The sequence below is a fragment of the Acanthaster planci genome, linkage group LG05, assembly GCF_054643075.1.
Source record: "Acanthaster planci isolate LZ-2023a linkage group LG05, COTS_SCS, whole genome shotgun sequence".
Classification (NCBI taxonomy): Eukaryota; Metazoa; Echinodermata; class Asteroidea; order Valvatida; family Acanthasteridae; genus Acanthaster; species Acanthaster planci.
In genome coordinates this window covers 1720842-1737452 of record NC_141781.1, presented here as the reverse complement: position 1 = coordinate 1737452, position 16611 = coordinate 1720842, and the positions used below count along the sequence as shown (strand labels likewise).

At 40.4% G+C, this 16611-nt stretch overlaps 2 protein-coding genes across 5 annotated transcripts; one reads left to right on the top strand and one right to left on the bottom strand.

The window, feature by feature from the left end:
* The first annotated feature begins 83 nt into the window (after positions 1 to 83).
* Positions 84 to 14392, top strand: LOC110985857 (uncharacterized). Of its 3 annotated transcripts, none has more exons than XM_022247279.2 (15): positions 84 to 289; positions 614 to 824; positions 1734 to 1785; positions 3182 to 3276; positions 3849 to 3916; positions 5006 to 5070; positions 5443 to 5503; positions 5715 to 5793; positions 6231 to 6275; positions 6828 to 6922; positions 7099 to 7205; positions 8080 to 8143; positions 8737 to 8868; positions 9286 to 9393; positions 12355 to 14392. In XM_022247279.2, the coding sequence occupies exons 2-15, from the start codon at positions 617 to 619 to the stop codon at positions 12538 to 12540; spliced, it is 1365 nt and encodes a 454-aa protein (XP_022102971.2). In that variant the 5' UTR covers positions 84 to 289; positions 614 to 616; the 3' UTR covers positions 12541 to 14392. The 3 variants fall into 3 exon arrangements, with proteins under 3 accessions (XP_022102971.2, XP_086993063.1, XP_022102970.2); XM_087136937.1 differs by having other exon boundaries at positions 84 to 392; XM_022247278.2 differs by having other exon boundaries at positions 85 to 276.
* On the bottom strand, positions 12811 to 16512 carry LOC147798985 (uncharacterized). 2 transcript variants are annotated; one of them, XM_087136939.1, is made up of 3 exons: positions 16385 to 16512; positions 14563 to 14926; positions 12811 to 13664 (listed from the first exon to the last, which is right to left on the bottom strand). In XM_087136939.1, exons 1-3 carry the CDS (start codon positions 16405 to 16407, stop codon positions 13659 to 13661), a joined length of 393 nt encoding a protein of 130 aa, XP_086993065.1. In that variant the 5' UTR covers positions 16408 to 16512; the 3' UTR covers positions 12811 to 13658. The 2 variants fall into 2 exon arrangements, with proteins under 2 accessions (XP_086993065.1, XP_086993066.1); XM_087136940.1 differs by having other exon boundaries at positions 15973 to 16500.
* Positions 16513 to 16611: the final 99 nt, after the last annotated feature.

Below are 16611 nucleotides of genomic sequence, written 5' to 3'. Positions count from 1 at the left end.
CACAAAATAAATGGCTAGGAATACTGCACTGGCGGCGTGCACGCTCACGGGGTTACAATGTGTAAACGCCGCACCACCACGGCCGGCCGCGCGTTAGGGGCTTTCCGGCTTGGGGTCACCGGTGTCGACTGTGCTTCTGCTCTGCGAGCTGATGAGATTTTAGCGTCGCGTCGTCTACGAAAGTCGTAGGCGGTATTCTACACTCAGCCGATGCACAAAACTTCCTACATTCCAAAGCAAGGCGACGGTGCTTCTGTTCTGGTTGGCTGAGCTGAGGTGGATAATACATGTACTAATTTTTCTTTTTGCGATGAGTTTTTGAAACATTAAACACTGGTCTAGTCTAGTGTAGTGACACGGGAGCCCAGCGGAGCCCACAGCTAGTTCTGGGGGTAAAATCAAACTTTGTGCGAACTCTTTTTAAATGCCCTTTATCAACTCAACAGTGGCAGTGATGACTTGGAAATTATTTTGTCAGGTTCAATTGCACGTTATACCAATACTTGTGTGTCATTTGTACATGTATCTCGAGTAATAAAACAGCATGCAAGTTTTGTAATGGTTTGTTCTACATGTTCTAGAAAGAAAACTCTCAATTTTTTTTGCTAACCAGACAATGACGCGTACAAGATCCAGTTCATCCAGCACAGTAGATGTAAGCTCTCGTCGCCTGAGAAATGGCACAAGACGAGCACAGAGTGGGAGAATATCACCTACATGTACCAAGGAGAAGACAGTGAAGAAGCAAAGGCCAAGAGCTAAGTCTCTCCAAGAAACAAGAAAGAACAAAATGCAAGTTTCCATGTCGGAGCTGTGTAGACCAGGTATTATATGCAGAAATATTGTAAACTAAGAATAGGCATATGAAACATTTGTGCTGTGGTAACTGAAAGCTTTGCCAAGTCAAAAAGAACAGTCTTGGCATATATCCAGAACCGTATGCAGCAAAGGGGGACTCCCTAATGTGATGCACAAGCCATATACCCTAAGGCTATTGTGCCTACTGCGCCCTCTCGGAAATCTCAAATGAATTCCAAAGAAGAAACAATCCGGTTTGTAATTGACTTCGTCACAAAGGCGGATGCGCCACAAAATGCAGGCTTCCATTGGACGATCGCTGAAGTTGCGCGTTAACTTCCGGTTCCATGTAAACGGCGATCAATGCATGTAACTCTGTGTGCAGTGCATGTGCAGTGGGCGTGGTTTAAACTGAAGTGACGTCGCACTTACGAACCAGATAGAGTAGGGGTCCCCTGTGCCACATATCGTGCATCAAATGTCTTAGCAATTTTGACAGATCACTTACAGTGAAATATTCCTGTTTAATTTAGACTGTCATTTTTCCTTTTATTATTCATTCACCTCATTATGGAAGGTTTGATATGATTGTAAGTTATTACAAATACATTCATTCAGCATTTCAGCAAAAGCTCGTGCCTGACGAATCTCAGTCCTTTTAAGTTTTTGAACAGTTACTGTAGCTCATAGACATGCAAAGAGGCAAAATAGAATGCCAAGCATTCCCAACTTGATCACAGGTCTTTAACTCTTAACTTGAGGGTATTTCTTCCTTTCCATAATGGTTCATGTTGGCTTATGTTCTTTGTGGGAACGGAATTTATTCCCACTATTCACTCCAACAGTGTTGGAGTGAATATTCCTAGTATTCTGATTTTGAAAGCCAGTTTGAGACAGCATAACTAAAAGGCTATTTTGTTTCTTTCATCATGCAGAGAATGGCTGTGATGCTGTTTTGGATAATCACAACGTAATTAGCAGCACAAGGTCAGTTACAAATGTACATGCCAAAAGACCTCTTCCGAAACATTTTAGGCAGTGGGTTGCTTTATTTTCATCATTAAGATGGAAGCAGGATGTTGTGGGTTCATATCCCACCCAAGACCCCCCCAAGACTCCTGTTTCTGGTCATGGGCTTGGCCCCCTTTTTATTTCAATGTCTCATGGTCTTATTTAACTTTCACTCTTGTAGCCATAAATCTTTCATTTATTGACCTTGTTTATAGTTTGATATATACATTGCAAAACAAAAATAAATGTTGAGTCAAAAAAAAAAGTGATGCAGTAACGCGTTTCTTTTTTTTTTCCTCGTTTTTTCCTTAGAAGTGATGTACATGCACATTTACTTTAGAGCGCATGGCCTTGTTACTATGAGAAGTGTGAATTAACAACTTTGAATTAATAACAAGACCATAAAATATGACGAGAGGCAATGGTTTCAGTCCTCTCACTCAAACAAGAGGCTTCTATTCTTGGCATGGTGGTGAGCTTGTTAAAATACAGTAGCAAAACCATGGAAAAATTAAATGTGAAAAATAAATGTTCAGCTCTATTTTCCAGTTTAAAATGAAATTCTCATGAGGTAGCAGTATATGACATTCTTTGAACATTGTTTTCTGGTTTAGCTTAGAGGAAACAAGTTGCACGTCAAATATGAACAAAAATAAATAAAAACAGTTCAGCACCAGCGTCAAAATGAAAATAAAATTCTCACGAAGTAAATGATATACACATACTGTGCACAATGTTTTCTGTTTTAGCTTATAAGAAACAAGTTGCATATAAAATACCGGGGGAAAAATTCAGTTCAGAAATAAACTCTCTTCTCACTCTAATCCACCTTTGTTCTTGACAAGGGATGATGCGTGAATTGTTACATGTATGGTTGTCACGTATGTTTGATACCAGCCCTGTAGAATGGATGTGAGAAATGTCTGAGCCGCAGGCGAGGGCATTATCAGTGTTCTGTCTCCTGACCTGGCTTAAACATTAGTTTAAGCTTAAACATATATTTATTTTCTTTCATAAATACCTTTTTAGTCAGAGAGTCAAAAGAAGTCAATTATATTATCATGGAGTCCCAACGATTTTGTTCGAGAATTTTACTTTCATTTTCCCGAACACCCCCATCCATTTTATTTTATAGTTGTCCAAAAGAATCTCCTGATATTGACTTGACGTGTGCATGGCAAACCACGTGCACACAGACTCTTGACCAATCAGAACCGATCAAAATGTCTCGCAACCAGGTACCAGCACCTGATTAATACAGCAGGTATTGTCACTTCTTAACGGGCATTATCAAATGCTAGCATACAGTCAAGTTGCACATTGTTGAATAGGGAGACTGTCAGCTCTATCATTATGTAATGTGACTTCACAGCTTAAATGAAGACTTGCAGGATGATGACACGGATTCCTTGGACGATAATGACCTGCCGGCAATACAGTATCATTCTTCAACAGCTGCGACTAAAGGTAATTACATCACTAGGCTTTCCAGGGAAACAAGTTTTTAACCGTTGGGTACTTCCAATCATTATTTTTGTTGCAAATTAAAACTAATGGTTGAAAAGCATGTTTAAACCCTTTGTAATTTACCTACAGCACTTTTGTACTTGGGTTAGCACACACAACTCAAAAGCTGTTGATAGTGATAAGTGTCAGTACAACTCTGAAACCTGTCACAGTTTCTTTCTGGTCAGTTTAGAGCAAGCAGGTGAACTCCATGTCGTACCTCACTGCATCAATGCACCTGAAGTCTGTTTGGTCTGTTGGAACTTTTGTAATTTCAACCTTTCCATGAGGAAAATGCAAGGGTCTTTGAAAGGTTTACATACATTTACATTAATGTTAAATTGTCACAACAAATAGAAGTATAGAAGTACTGTATGTTATTAGATTGAGAACATAAAGTGCAACTGTACAGGATTTTTCCCAAGTTTTGAAGTTCACAGGTGTGTCTAGTAGCATCATTTTGTCATTAATTCTGTGACAAAATGTCTGTAATCATGTCTGTGTAACAAACCTTTTTTTGCTCGCACCTCTAGTGAAGGAGCTCGTGCCTGGCACCATGGTGTGGGCCAAGAGTCGCGGTTTCCCACATTGGCCAGCAGTGGTAAGATACTAACATCAGGTTGAGGCTGGCATACCAGGGTCGCGCCAAGAATAATAGCATTGATAACGACTTGAGCTGATCTAATGGAATTCTGGTTCTAGACAAGTGAACTTAATTCAAGCCGCACGCAGCTGGTAGTGATGAGAATTTACCCACAATTTGCTTCTTGCTAAGTCATTCATCACTACAATTTTTATAAACATATGGACACCAAAATAAACTTAAAAGAAGCGAGAAAAACCAAGCTCCTGTTCAAATACACCAAGTTTTGTTAGCATTGCATGAATGGACACCAGCTAAACTTGCAAGCAGCAAGAGAAACATATCTTTTAGGGGATTGCAACTTGACTCAGTGCATGAGTTATGTCAGTTAAGTTCAAATTATTATACGGTTTAGTTACATAATTACATGATCTAGATTATTGACAGGGCTTATATCTACACTTTTCTAGGCATTAGTTAACAGTGACTGCTAGTGAATAGTGGGGATTTCAAAGTCAACTTTGCTTGTTACCGTATATTTATATCTATTGATTGATCTTTCAATGTTCCATGTGGAAAGTCACCCCTTAGATTCATTTCATACATCAAACTGTTCATGTACATGCACTTAATGAAAATCTTAGGAAAAATTTGGTTCGGTGAGTCTGTTATGCCAGTCTAAACCAGGTGTAAATTGTGTTTTCATTTGAGCATGTAGACTGATAAAATCACTAGTCCTTTTATTAGAATGTAGTCCATGAATATGTTTTGGACTTTTACTTAATGTGACACACTTCCAGGGCATTTTGATTCAGGTTCCTCCAGAAAGCACCGCTGTGTTGGAAACCTATGGCATGTCTATTGTGCTGAGTGACCCCGTTTTGTCACAATTATTTTGTCAGCGGGCTCTACATATTCAGTCTTTCAACATCTTCAAAGCTTCTTCTAGAGGACTTTGAAGGATTTGAGTGGATTTCTGTGAAGTTGGCTAATTATGTGCAAGTTTTTCTTCAGTAATGAGCTTTTTTTCAGCTGTCAGTCAAAAAGCGATGTACACACACGTTTTACAACTGGTTATTGTTTTTCATTTCTCTGACTTTTACCCAGCTTCAGAAAGTGTTTTCCAACAACAAGAAAGCTTGGGTCAATTACTTGGATAAAACATACCAAAGGTACACATCTGTGGAAAGAAGTACATGTATATTGAATATGGTATTTACAACAAGCAGAAATTTGTTATTTTATTATCAAATAAGAGACTTTCATTTGATTCAGAAATTAATATATAATATGTCCCATAACTTGAAAGAATGCATTTTGATAAGGGGAACTGTTAACTACATGTATGAATTGAAGTTTCCTGCATTGACTGCTATGAAGAGACTCAATGACATATTCTTTCTCTGTACTTTAAATTCTAAGATGCATTATCTACCCAGAAGGATAGTGGTTAGAATGTACAAGTCGCCAAATCTTTCAAAATCCTTAAAAACCTGTGAAGGATAGGGGAGTGTTAGGTTTAATACTCTGTCTCTTCCCTTCAGAGTTCAAGTAAGTCTGAAGTCAATGGCACCTTTCTTTGGACCATCAAGATCCCAATACATTGTAAGTATTGTCACTCGGTGTTCTTTTATCAAAAGAAAAAGATTTTTCTAAGCCGATGAAAGTAAATTTGTTTTTTAGCAGATAGAAACCAGTAACTTGAAAAAATTACACCAAAAACAATCCTCCAAAATTGTGTCATTGATAAATGACACAATTGGTTTTTCTTTCACCGGAACAAACTTCTGTTACTTTCTGTTCGATGTTGGTGCAGGAAATTGGTAAAAGCAGCAAGTTCAGCCAGGAATTCCTAGAGTCCATGAAAATGGCCGAGGACTACCTAATCAAGCAAGGTAACCGCTGTTTAGATGGAAGTCTTGGAGCGGGGGACAGATGTTACAACAGATGTGTTTGTCAGCTAGGTTTTGAGAAATAGTTATCGTCAATGGCAAGATAAACTCATGTTGTATTTGACTGCTTGAATGACTAGTGTGGACTTGCATGGCTCTAACGCAGAGGACAGAAACGCCAAGGGAACAAAGGATATTTCCTGTCTCTGTGATAGTCAGTTTTTTAATACCAGGCCTGGAGAGTGTGTGTGGCTTGTCTTGAAGGGGCAAAGGGAAATATTACTTTGTTCACGGAGTTGTTGGTAATTTCCAGCAGCGGGGTTAATGTTTTATCATCTTCACTGTCTTCAGATGAACAAAACTCACATTGCAGCATTTGTTTAGACTGGCTTTTATGAAGTGGTTCAAGGACGGTTTTTTTTCTTTTCATCTCTTTGTAGGACTTGGGAAGTCAGCAGAGTCCAGCAATCAGTCCTTCAGCCTAGGTGAGGTTAAGCCAGTCAAAGAAAGATGAAGGGTTATTCATGGGGGAGGTGGGACTGAGCTGACTGTTTGCATAAGAGGCGGATGATGGGATCAGTGGTGTAACTATCGGGGGGGAGTCTCGTCCCGACACCACCCACCGAAAGTCTGTGTCCCCTGGTGCCCTCTCAGAAATGTCACCCTGTGTTACACTACTGGATGGGAATGCACCCAGTTGCTCTCCCACAAAGAGTAATACTGCCCCATAAAACATATTAAAAATTGTCCAAACCCCCAAACAAATGCTCCTTCCCTTCCTGGAAGCTTCAACCCACCCCGAACCAATAAAAATTCCTGGCTTTTACCCGTACTTGTTTCACAGCACTAGAGCAGCATTTTCCTACATGTAGGTTCATTGGAACTGTTGTTAAATATACCATGTAATTTAATATTACATGGGAGTTCATGAACAGTGAGTGATCTGCAACATACACAAATTTGGAGGGCAGAGTTGGATTATATGTTTCTCACGTGCCGATAAAGATGTCTTCCATCCACCTGTTTTTTCCCGACAGACTCACCAACCGCCTCACCAAGGAAGATGCCACTTTCACATCAGACATCACCTGACCGGTCACATGACACTGAATCATCAGCTGATTTGCCAACAGTAAGAACTCAGCCATTTTCCAATCACTGTTACATTTTTCATTGCAATCTCTGTCAATCGGCCACTGTACTGATGATGTCACACTTTGTCTCCATACACACTTTACAATTTAATGTCTGATGTAGCATGGAGTATGGGTTTGGCTTTTAAAAGTGATGTCCATTTCAAAACCGCAGAGCACCAACAATGACGTGTCAACCGATGAAGAGATTTGTATAGGCCATCCCATTGGCAGTACATGCTATGACGCAGTGGACAAAGACGACCCAGCACTTATTGAGAGGTATCTTCAGCAAGATGACGGCATTTTAATAGGGCTGTTGCACTTTTGTTTTCTTCCCGGCCTAGAATTTTCAGAAAATGCTGGGACCTTTGGTCGTATAAAATAAGGGATGAATTTTCAAAAAATGCTGGGACCCTTGGTTGTATAAAATAAGGGATGATTTTCAACAAATGCTGGGACCTTTGGTTGTATAAAATAAGGGATGATTTTCAAAAAATGCTGGGACCCTTGGTTGTGTAAAATAAGGGATGATTTTCAACAAATGCTGGGACCCTTGGTTGTATAAAATAAGGGATGATTTTCAACAAATGCTGGGACCCTTGGTTGTATAAAATAAGGGATGATTTTCAAAAAATGCTGGGACCTTTGGTTGTATAAAATAAGGGATGATTTTCAAAAAATGCTGGGACCCTTGGTTGTATAAAATAAGGGATGATTTTCAACAAATGCTGGGACCTTTGGTTGTATAAAATAAGGGATGATTTTCAGCAAATGCTGGGACCCTTGGTTGTATAAAATAAGGGATGATTTTCAACAAATGCTGGGACCTTTGGTTGTATAAAATAAGGGATGATTTTCAACAAATGCTGGGACCTTTGGTTGTATAAAATAAGGGATGATTTTCAACAAATGCTGGGAGGAGATACTGAGACTGGGGGAACAGACTTCTTGACAAAGACAAAAAAAATGAAAAAACCAAACCTGGTCCAATTGCTTGTGTAATTGACTAGAGCACGTGTTTAACATGATTGCCATGCTTCCTGTTTCTGGCATTTTCCCAGGGGGGGGTATCTAAGATCAGATGTTACCTCAGTGTTTTGCAGCAGTGAAACCGTTCCATTATTTTATCGGTTACTTTCTGTTTGTGGAATAGGAGAAAAGCTTGGAAATGCAAGGAAAACCGTTTACTCAAATATATCCATCGAGACACAACAAAGGTAGGCCCAAGAACCTACTTTCTCCTCAAATACTTTGTCAAGACTCGTTCTACAAGTGGATAAACTTTCAAAATAAAACCAGAATCCAATTAAGTAAATTGGTTATATCAATTGAGTGATGTAAGCTCAGCCTTGCCTATTGAAAGGGGGTTTTGAAAATGTTTAGATGTCCACTTTGGGGAAAGATATTGGCATGTGGGTCATTCTATAAATTTGGGGTCCATTATTTTCCTGTCCCTGTTATGTCCTGCGTGTGATTTTTAATGTTTAGAACTCACATTTGATTTCCAAGACTGAATAAGTACTGCAAATTACCCACCAAACAAATAAAAATAGTTTGAAATCAATTTCAGTGATACATCCCTTGTCAAATTTTTCAAATGGTGTATGTGTCAGAAGTAACAGGGATGGAAAAAATGTCACACTTTGGACCCCAAATTTATAGAATGACTCATATAGGGAACATCCATGTGTACAATTTTGATTGAAAGTTGCCCTCAACAAACAAAAGCAGAAATGGTCCCAGGAAAGGTGGTCAAAGGTCATCAAAGATGTAACTTTTTTTGTTTGGGATGTGGGTTTCTCATCTGCAGAATCACCTACTGGATATTTACCATGGGAAGTATAAGTGCGAGAGGCAGCGGCTATTTAAATCGGACAGACAGGCCGACCGACTGGCACTACGTACAATGGCAGGCCAGGGACCAATCACAGATGAGGAATTGGTAAGATCGACGAGCAACTGGAATCCAATGCCTTATATCTTACACCACTTACATGTCCGCGAGATGTCTTTTGTCTTAATCTGACATGAGTAGCTATTTTAATCTAATATCTCATACCAGTGTATCTTACCACTGATTCAGAGGAGATGAATTTTGAACTTGACAGTGCGACTTGCTTTATAAGGCTCTCAATAGCTCGGTATTGGCGATAATTTTGTGGCAGACTTCAAGTTCTTTTTAATTAATAACAGTTCATCCAACGAAATTTTCCCAAGCTGTGACATACCAGTCCAGTCTTTTCAACAGTTTCTAGGTTTTACCTAGTTACTCATTTTGGTGTGTCTTGGAGTAATCACACATGATCATATGTGGAGACAAAGTGGGTTAACATTGAATACTGTGGTAATTTGTTCACAGCTGAGTGAGTTGACTAACTTCTTGCGGGACCTATATGTGGAAAATTGCATGGAATGTAAGGAGGATATCCCCAATACATCATATATCACCGAGGTCTGGCTCCCGGAGGTATGTACAGATACATACAACAAGGGAAAGGGAAGGGATACATGCTCTCTAAACCGAAGCATTTACATGTACACACAAGACAGCGGTGGCACCGTGGTATAGTTGTAATCCATTTATCAACACTCATTAGGTATTTAGAAGACATCACAATTTATCATTAATCTTCACAAGTCGGCATAAAAAGTCAGAAGTCAATATTTTTTCCGATTTGCGTCAATGGTGCTATATTTTTATACTAGGTTTGGCCTTATGCCAACATGTACAATAATGAGTGCAAAGTTGTGGGTTTAAGTCGGAGTTGTATACTCAAGTCGGTTGACTTGGACTCGAGTTGCTATTTTTGTGACTCGTAACTTGACTTATAACTATCAGTTTTTGACTTGTGACTTGACTTGTAACTATCAGTTTTTGACTTGTGACTTGACTTGGACTTACACGAAATGACTTGTGACTTGGGCTTGCACATTATGACTTGCTACCAATGCAAGTCAGAAAAGTGTTCAATTGAACCCATTACAGTTTTAAACTAGGCCTATCAACTTACACCTTGCGTCCATGTCTGAATTACTTGGCTGTGCACTACTTAACTTTTTGATTGTTTTTCCCCAACTTTCTAGGGGGGCTAATTAATAGCTTCGTTTGAGCCTTATATTGGATAGTTCATGTCAGTTCATGATGTCACTCAGCCTAGAATTGAAACCAAAAATACCATCCCAGTCTCGAAGGCCAAAAATTTCTGCATAAGATGCCACGTTTAGGTGGTTGTAACATGCCTTCAAGACACGCTAACAGATTATTTTTGTATTAACTACCCACATTCAGACATCTGTTGAGCATTCATCCTGTAAATTTCCAGTTTGGGGGAGAATTGGGCCAAATTCGCTGTACTAAAGCGAGCGCAGACATCATATGTCAAGACTGTACTATGTACAACGATGTGTGACATAGCAAACATTTAAAATGGCTCACATTTTGCATTGTTTGCACACATCACAAGTTCTTGGCTACTGCACCAGGCTGTAGAAGGATATTTATGTGTGCTAAACTCAAAGGGTCTTGTTGGCTAATGTTTCAGTTTGATAACGTTGGTGAACGTGAAGCATGTTGACAAACTCCCGCCGATCACACTCAAGTGATATAAAATAAAGCATATCCTACCAGTATTACATGATTTGAAGCCTTTGGACAAACAAAATAATTATCCAAAACCTTCCTGTGTGATTCGTGTCACGGATCGCGAAATAACCATGGAAGGTCTTGGAATCAAAATTAGGCTGTAGCTTGAAATCACACATAGCGTAACTTGACTTGTGCTTGGACAAAAAGAGTTGTGACTTGACTTGTGACTGGACCAAGTGACTTGACTTGACCTGTGATCAATGACTTGTGACTTGCTTGTGTTTGGACCAAGTGACTTGTGACTTGACTTGACCTGTGATCAATGACTTGTGACTTGCTTGTGTTTGGACCAAGTGACTTGTGACTTGACTTGACCTGTGATCAATGACTTGTGACTTGCTTGTGTTTGGACCAAGTGACTTGTGACTTGGCTTAAACTTGCAAAAAATGACATGCTATCACCTCTGGTTCAAAGTCCCACCTGAGTCATGCTTATGATTCTTTCACAACCCTTGGACCACTCTGAGAATACAGTGTTTATCAGTGCAAGGGCAAAACCTAATATAATTTTGTCTTTCTTAACCACTTTGTGCCGGGGTACCCGGTTTCGTGCACATAGACTTTATACACGAAGCCGGGGAGCCCGAAATTGGACAAAAGAGCTGGGCCTTGTAACAAAAGACTGTACTCCGAAGTTACTGAGCTTGCTGGAAATTGCCAACATTTTTTCAATTGTCAATAGCGGAGGAAATCTGTCATTGTTTTGAAAGATTATACCACTGTTCGTGGCATTCAACGCAAGCGGATTACCACCGGCGACAGAAGTCCCCGGTGGTAATCCGCTTCAGTGATGAGTGATACAATACCGCTGCACACTAATTTGGCCCCTATTGACAAGACGTCAGCAGTGCACTGTGCCAGTTTTGGGAACAAAAGAAAATTACATAACACTGGACAATCTGGGATCTTTTTACAAGGCGGCAGGCCTGGCTGAAATACTTGGGGTCAATAGATGTTATCTGTCAGATTAGAGTAACCAGCGGACTGTCATTCGTGTGGGTGTAAACGTCAAGTAAATGAAGTTATGAATTTTTAAAGAATTTTGAAATCAGAGAAAAAAGAAAAGTCACCCGTCCCAGCAGAATTGACATGAATAAATGGGCCAGGCACAAAGTGTTTAAACTTGTCTGTTATCATGAGTCATCACAAGTAATCATAATACATTAATTGTTTATCATAAGTCATTGCAAGCCATGAGTCATTGCAAGTCATGGTATATTATCACATATCCTTAAAACATTCTTGGTTTTAAGGATGGTTATGGAAATAAACTCCCTGTGAAAAGATTCTTTCTGCTAAGCTGTCATTTTGAAGAAAAAAATGAGAAAAAAATATTTTCAACGATGGTATAAGAAGCATGTTTTGAAGATAACCATTGGAAATGCACACAGGGGCACAGTTACTGTAATTCATTGGTTCAGTGCATGACAATTCATAGCTGCCTTCCACTGAGTATTGTTATTCTTGGAATGTCCGTATTCACTGAGCCAAAACTTCATCAGGTTTGTGTTTAGACACCCGTCTTTAGATTTTGAGTAATTTTTTGGCCTCAAGGGAACATAAAACACAAATGATGGAATGTACCTTCAATCACCACTCTCTTTGTGTATACTCCATTAACTGTAGTGTTCAATATTTTTCCATGACTGTAATTTTTAGAGTCTTGATGGCAAGATGTCAAATGCCGTAATTGAAACCTAGATTCAGTCAGCAATTACTGCACAGGTTGTCAGTGTTTAACTTCTTTCACTGTTGGAGAATTGTGATACTTGTTCTTTGCAGGCCATCATATTTGCAATTCAAAAGACCAGACGAGTAGTGAGACATACCGCAGAGGAGCTGTTCCACTCAGAAGGGGTTCAAAGTCTAATAGACCTGGGTGATGACATGCCTGCTGCATCGTCTACAGTCAGTACTTCCTGGGATAAAGCACTACCTTCCTCAACAAACAATAAAAGATTCTTGTGAGGTCCAGAATTGAGGACGGTTATCCTAGGGAGCGACAATTGGATGTCACTTCTCTGTAAGTCATGAACTGAGTGAAAAATGCGCATTTGTTCAGAGCCAGAGACACGTCACGAATGTAGGCCATCAAAATACTGGTAGATGTCAGCAGAAGTGTGGATTCAGGCCTTCAACAAATTGATTCCTTGCACCAGTCATCAGATGTGTGGATGCAGGCCTTTAACAAATGGACTCCTAGCACCTGTCAATAGATGTGTGGGTGCAGGCCTTGAGCAGACTGACTCCTAGCGCCTGTCAGTAGATGCATGGATGCAGGCCTTGAGCAAACCGACTCCAAGTACCTGTCATGAGATGATTTCAACAAACTGACTCCTAGAACTTGTCATCAGATTTGTGGACATGGGCCTTCAGCAAACTGACTCCTAGTACCAGTTATCAGATGAGCGGAAGCAGGCCTTCAGCAAACTGACTCCTAGCACCTATCAATAGATATGTGCACGTACATGTAGGCCTTGAACACACTGACACCTAGCACCTGTCATCAAATGTGTGGATGCAGGCCTTGAGCAAACTGACTCCTAGTACCAGTCATCAGATGAGCAGAAGCATGCCTGCAACAAACTGACTCCTAGCACTTATCTTTAGATGTGTGGATGCAGGACTTGAACAAACCGACTCCTAGCACCTGTCAATAGATGTGTGGATGCAGGCCTTGAGCAAACTGACACCCAGCACCTGTCATCAGATGAGCAGAAGCAGGTCTTCAATGAACTAACTCGTAGCATCTGTCATCAGATGTGTGGATGCAGGCTGTCATCCTGTCATTAGTTAAATGGATGCAAACCGGTGACAAACTCAAACCTGGCACCTGTCATCAGATGAGTTTATGCAAGTGTTCAATGAAATCATACCTTCCACTTGTAATCACACAAGTCGAAAACAAATTGATCCTGGCACCCGTCAAGATTTGATAAAAGAGTTCATCTGCAACCCCGAGCTGGTTCTCACTCCTCAAAACGTAGGGCGGCTTTCATTTACACCTCTTATTGGTCACTGGATGGACACAATGTCCGAGATATTGGCCTTCATAGTTTTGTATCAGGGCAAATAGAGAGGGGCCTTCAGCACTGCATGGGAAACACCAAACATTGAATAACTAGACATTAGCCTCTCAAAAGTCAAGTCATTCGTCTTATGATGGCAGAAGTATGTACAGTTCTTGTATGTATGTATAATGAAGCAAGTAAACGCTAAATTAATATTTTTGTAATTTCATATTCTTGGCCTGGTTGACTGTGTTAGATTTCCATCATCAAATTAATCAATAAAACCATTTTGTTTACGAAGAGTTCAGGGACACAAGCTGGAGTGACCTTGTGTATAAAGTGTAAGTTCATGATCAACCATTCACTGTCCCACCAACGCATTGTTTTTCTATAAGGCAAACCATTATAACGTGTATGCTGCTGTTACTAATTTGAAAATGCACTGATCTGTTCTGCAGAATTAAATGGCTTACATGTATATATTTGAGATTCATGTTTAACAGATTTTTTGTACTTTGTACAACCGTCACGCCTACAAAATGTGACAACATAATATTCTACTCCTAGAGTTTTGAAAAATTAGAACTAACCAAGCCAATCATTCCACAGACTTTGTAGTAATTTGTCATTCCATTAAATGGATTTTTCTTTTAAATGTACTTATACAATTATTGATGAATTTCAATGCCTTTTGTCATTTAGTTTGGTAATTGACACAAATTGTACAAAACTGTCCCTGACCTTTGTTTTTGCCAGTAGCAATGGGATTTCTGCATTAGATGTTAAATCATCTCGAGGATATTATGTAATCATGTCTTTTGTTTTACTTTCTGTTCTAAGTTTGTACGGTAGGGGGCTGCCATTTTGCTCATATTCACCCTCTGCCCTATTCAAAAAGCACTGGGACCTCCAGTTTCTTTTTGGCATTAATGCATGTAATTTTCTTTCACAAACTTTGGCATAAGTGATCAGTACTCACCAATATCCAGGAAGCGTAGATGGCCTGGAAGCGTAGATGGCCTGGAAGCGTAGATGGCCTGGAAGCGTAGATGGCCTGGAAGCGTAGATGGCCTGGAAGCGTAGATGGCCTGGAAGCGGAGATGGCCTGGAAGCGGAGATGGCCTGGAGGCGTAGATGGCCTGGAGGCGTAGATGGCCTGGAGGCGTAGATGGCCTGGAAGCGTAGATGGCCTGGAAGCGTAGATGGCCTGGAGGCATAGATGGCCTGGAGGCGTAGATGGCCTGGAAGCGTAGATGGCCTGGAAGCGTAGATAGCCTGGAGGCGTAGATGGCCTGGAAGCGTAGATGGCCTGGAAGCATAGATGGCCTGGAAGCGTAGATAGCCTGGAAGCATAGATGGCCACTTTAAGCCTTGTAATGAAATAGACTGATTGCGCCTGCTAAGTCACGTGACCTATAGCAAGTATTAAATATCAACAAACACAGCGTCCACCAAAAAGCAAAGTGTTTCATAAGTATCATTTACCAACAATAAAGTCAACGGTAGGTACCATACTCAGACTACTGATGTGCTGGGTACCACACTGTAACTTGGCTGTATTGTCTGTACATGTAAACTACACTCAAAGCACACGTTTCTATGGGGTTGATACCCACAATAGGTCTATTGTAGAACAGGTGACTTAAATATATTACCACTGCAGGGCACTTCTTTCAAGTGGCTACGCAGCATTCTTTTATTTTTCAAACTTCAGCTAATTATTTGTGTGCATGCGTGGCATTGGGGACAGTCCACTGCTTTTAACAGATGTTGCAACTTGTAACAATAGACAGTGAAATTGCTAGCATAACTGTAGACGTGAAATTTAATACTTCCTTGTGCAGTGATGCACAATGGAGTGCATCCATCTATATAAACACCTCTTTTATGCTTGTGTTACTGCCTAACCAGAATAGTTCCAAAGTGGGAGAGTGTCGTGGCCTTATTGACCACAAGGTGGATCCTGGGGGTTGGACCAGACCACCCGCCCCCTCCCCTAAAGAAGTGGAAGAAAGGCTCTGGGGTCCGTTTCATTTCCCAATACTTCTAAAAACGTGTACAAGTCCCAAATAGCTTCACCACTGACATAATAAGGCCATAAGGTTATATTTTCAAAAAATACCCACTCCCAAACATTTGGATTTGGATCCCAGTGTTGTAGTTGAGACCACTTAGGACCTTCACAAGATGAACACAAGACTTCCAGTCTGAAGTCAAGTCACAAGCTATTCAACTGAACTGCAACAAAAGCATCCCTTTGTCGTTCAACCTGTTAGTGTTACGTGTCACCGGTTTTGTGCATGGTCTTGTGTCTGGTCTTGTGATGGTCTCAACTACAACACTGCTGGATCTGCCCTGAATTGGTTGACCACACATTCAACTAACATACCTCAAGTCAAGTTGCAAGCGATTCAAAGCGTAAGTATTCCTTTCTTACACAATGAACATCTCATGTTGCGAGCAAATTTGCGATTTGACTGCACTAAAATTGTGACAGATTTGTCAGGAAACGTGACACTCGTAGGTCTAGCGAGAGGATATTGTGATAGATTTGTCAGGAAACGTGACACTCGTAGGTCCAGAGAGGATATTCTAACATTTCTGGAGTCTAATTTTAGCGAAATTCCAGGGGAGTTTTCCACATTACCATGCTTGTTATTTTTTCCTCAACTGGCTAACTTTAAAGACAGAATTATCACTTAAAAATTCCAGGGGAGTTTTCCACATTACCCGGCATGCTTGTTATCAAGTTTTTCCTCAACTGGCTAACTTTAAAGACAGAATTATCACTTAAAACATGCCTTTGTGATATTTCAGAGTTCATTTCACTTGGGGCGCTCGTTTTTCATGTTGTAGAGTTACCCCCCCCCTCCTTTTGTGAAGTTTTACTGGATCCATATCCGCCACCAGAGCCCCCACTCACTGTAGAGAGCAGCAATGGCCCCACCCGACTCCCTTTATGTTCAGCGTGAACGAAGAGGGCGCTCCTTCGAGATGGGTACCCGTAGCGCGTTGGTTGCCTGCACTC

Coding starts and splice junctions, on each gene's coding strand:
- LOC110985857 (XM_022247279.2), top strand. CDS start 617: ATGACGCGTACAAGATCCAGTTCATCCAGCACAGTAGATGTAAGCTCT. Junction 825..1,733: donor GTCGGAGCTGTGTAGACCAG/GTATTATATGCA, acceptor TTCATCATGCAG/AGAATGGCTGTGATGCTGTT. Junction 3,917..5,005: donor TCCCACATTGGCCAGCAGTG/GTAAGATACTAA, acceptor ACTTTTACCCAG/CTTCAGAAAGTGTTTTCCAA.
- LOC147798985 (XM_087136939.1), bottom strand. CDS start 16,407: ATGAACTCTGAAATATCACAAAG. Junction 14,927..16,384: donor AACTCTGAAATATCACAAAG/GCATGTTTTAAG, acceptor CTATGCTTCCAG/GCTATCTACGCTTCCAGGCC.